This window comes from Rhincodon typus, chromosome 28, assembly GCF_021869965.1.
Source record: "Rhincodon typus isolate 14 chromosome 28, sRhiTyp1.1, whole genome shotgun sequence".
NCBI classification, from domain to species: domain Eukaryota; kingdom Metazoa; phylum Chordata; class Chondrichthyes; order Orectolobiformes; family Rhincodontidae; genus Rhincodon; species Rhincodon typus.
Window position 1 is genome coordinate 4,260,343 of NC_063359.1, and position 3,389 is coordinate 4,263,731.

Sequence of the window (3,389 nt, forward strand, 5' to 3'; positions counted from 1 at the left end):
GTATCCATCTCAGTGGGTGCAGTCACTCCCACACCACCCACTGTATCAGTCTCTGTGGGAGCGGTCACTCCCCCATCACTCACAGTATCCGTCTCAGTGGGAGTGGTCACTCTGCTTGTTCAATCAACTCATCCACCTCCAAATTGTTTCCAGATTCACACAGCAGGGGCATTGCTTGTTTGTTTGAAGACAGACTTGCTGATACCTGTTGGAGATCCTCTGCAGTCATGTAACGTAGCATCTTCAGGGTGACCCGATGGTGGGCGAAAAGGGGCAGGTACTGATCTGCAGAAAGCTCAGCCAATATCTCCACCAGCGCCTTCTCCACGCCCTCCTCCTGTACGGGACAAAACAGGGTCAGGGTATCAGCTGTTTGACTCTAACACTATACAGCAAGGGGTCGGGAGGGAGGTGATCTCTAAATAGGCAGGGAGGGAGGCTGGGCAGACAATTAGTGGAGATATATCTCAAGGGAGCTTTTGGAGACAGAACATGCCACTGGCTGTTAACATCTCTCCACATCTCAGCTTAACATCCCTAGTATTGGCCACAGTGAGTACCAGCGCTAAGTAGGTCCGAATATGGGCAGCTGTGAATCTTCTTTCACTTGAAGCTGCTTTTACACTATCCCAAATTCAGGAGCTGTCATTCCATCAAGGTCAAATCCATGTCAAGCGGTGAAGGGAACAATATCTAACCTAACTTGCCATCTTCTGCTATTCCCAAATGCTCCCCCTGTTGTGTACCCAGAGGATAACAATTGGCAAATCACCCCTTGGCAAGGGTCAGATGCCACTAGACTTGGTGTCTACCCAACAGCATCATGCTCCTATTGAACACGGGCAGAAGAACATTGGAAAGAAAAATAAATCGGTTTATGATTCAACAGGAAAAGGTACATTAACTGACCAAAAAGGATGAAGTTTGAGATTGTTGGCTCTTGAATGCAGCCAGTGGGCGGCATGGTGGCTCAGTGGTTAGCACTGCTGGCCCACAGTGCCAGGGACCCGGGTTCGATTCCAGCCTCGAGTGCCTGTTTGTGTGGAGTTTGCACATTCTCCTAGTGTCTGCATGGGTTTCCTCCGAGTGCTCCGGTTTCCTCCCACAGTCCAAAGACGTGCAGGTTAGGTGGGTTGGCCATGGGAAATGCAGGGTTACAGGGATAGGGTAGGGGGGATGGGTATGGGTGGGATGCTCCTCTTCAGAGGGGCAATGTGGACTCAATGGACCAAATGGCCTGCTTCCATACTGTGGGGATTTTATGAATGCAAGATACAAGGAGCTGTGCTGAAAGATCTTTGTTCCTATTTGATACATGCGTAAATGATGCAGAATGGTTTTTAGGACAAACGATTACTGTCCTGTGACCTGAGCAGTTAAGGAAATTCTTTATTCATAATGGGGTACGTCAGGCAGGCAAACGGATGTGCATCAACTTACCCGTGCTCGGAGGGACAGGGGTTTCTGGTCCATCAGACGCTGGTACTGAATCAACCAGTAGTTCTCCTGGCTGGTCTCATGTTTGGTCTCCATTTCCGCCTGAAGGAAAACACAGTACAGCTCACCCCAACTGGATACAGCTCGCCCTGACTAGATTCAACACCCAGCCAGCACCCAAAACACCTCATAGAGGGCGTAATTTTAGGAGGGAATAGAGGAACAGCAGGAGACCATTCAGCCCATTCAATTTGAGTGTCATTACAGAGATCATGGCTGATCCATACGGTGACTCCATCCAGCAAGCTTGGTTCCTCATTCCTTAGCTCATAAAAGTTTGCTGATTTCCAAGATAAAATTAACTGAGTTAGTGCAAATTACTTCTACAAGTTAAAATTATACATGTCTCCTACCCTTCAGTGAAGAATTGTTTCCAAACAATCTTCAGGATCTGATTTTAAACTTGTCTCCTTTTCTTAGACACACTCCCATCCCCTACAAGTGGAGAGATGTCACGTTATACCCCTACAGATCTCATATCACAGCCTTTCTCATATCAAAAGTTTATGTAAGCTTTCACCATAAAAGAGCTGCCTTTCCTGTTGGGATTGCTGGACACTAGGAGTGAGGGGAGTGCTGGTCATTTCAAGCCAGTTATAGCTGATACTAGTGTGAACTAAGACCACTGTACTAGAGATGTAGCAATGACGATGCATGAAATGTGTGCAGTGGTAATACTACAGACATCCAACAGATTTAAGAACAGCATCTATCCTGCTGTTGTCAGACTTGTGAATGGACATCTCATGTTAGAGTTGATCTTTCTCTGCACCTTCTCTTAGTTGTAACACTGTATTCTGAGGAAGGGTCACTCAACTCGAAACATTAACTCTGATTTCTCTCCACAGAAACTGCCAGACCTACTGAGCGTTTCCAGCAATTTTTATTCTTGTCATTATATTCTGCATTCTGTTCTATTACTCTCATACACTCATGTAGGGTATCATTTGTCTGGTTAGCACGCAAAACAATACTTTTCACTGTATCTTGGTACATGTGACAATAATAAATCAAATCAATGGCTTCTCCCTATCCATTGTATCCAGTCCGCTCTTGATTTTGAAAACCCTCTATGAAATCTCCCCTCAGTCTTTCTCTCTCTCCAAATAGAACAGTCCCAACTTCTACAATCTATCGTCATAACTGAAGCTTCTCATTCCTGGAACCATCCTTGTAAATTTCTTCTACACTCTTTCCACTGCACTGCGTCTCAGTACATGACAACAATAAATTGAATCAGAAATCAAATCATAAGCTCTCCTTGGCAGTGTATTTGAAGAGTGACACCAAGTACTCCCCTCCCTCACGTACCAGCAAGTCCCGAAGCTCCGTCTCCCGTTGTTTCTTCTCCTTCAGTAGCTGCTGGAGGAGGTCACTCAGGGCCTGCCGCTCTTCCAACAGAGTTTCCTGGCGGGCAACAAACAGCCAAATGAGAAGCCAAGAGTTTACCCATGAGCGTGGGGTGTGTGAGGGCAACACGTGAGCCGGGCAATGGCTCCTGGCACGTGAGCGAAAAGCCACGAGGAGTAAGCTACCCGCCATGAGAAGTGGGAGAGGTGGGTGGGACGGGAGTCCCCTGGAAGCCCAGAACGGGCAAAACGTAGGGTCAGACGGAGACATGAGCGGCCTCCCTGCCGCAGTAGGGAGGTGGCCTTAACACATTCGGAAAATCAGAGAGGCACACCGAATGCTCACAAACCAAGAAACAAGACAGGAGAAAGGCCACAAGTAGCGCTGCAAATTATGGCTGATTCATCTTTTTAGGGGAAAAAAAACTGAACTGTCATGGCCTGGGAATTTGGGAGTTTGCAGGGGGAGAGATGAATAGAAGAGATGGTTGGAGATGGCAGGTGGGAGACTGTTGGGGGAGGTATGGGGAGCATGGCTGGCAG

At 47.4% G+C, this 3,389-nt stretch overlaps 1 protein-coding gene across 3 annotated transcripts in view; it reads right to left on the reverse strand.

Annotated features, from left to right (window-relative positions):
* Positions 1–3,389, reverse strand: part of lrsam1 (leucine rich repeat and sterile alpha motif containing 1) — a 67,392-nt gene that overhangs the window by 13,499 nt on the left and 50,504 nt on the right. For all 3 annotated transcript variants that reach the window (XM_048613823.1, XM_048613822.1, XM_048613824.1), the window contains 3 exons: positions 2,809–2,904; positions 1,441–1,539; positions 206–337 (listed from right to left, as the gene is read on the reverse strand). In XM_048613823.1, coding sequence (XP_048469780.1) covers positions 206–337; positions 1,441–1,539; positions 2,809–2,904 — 327 coding nt within the window. The remainder of the gene's footprint in view (positions 1–205; positions 338–1,440; positions 1,540–2,808; positions 2,905–3,389) is intronic.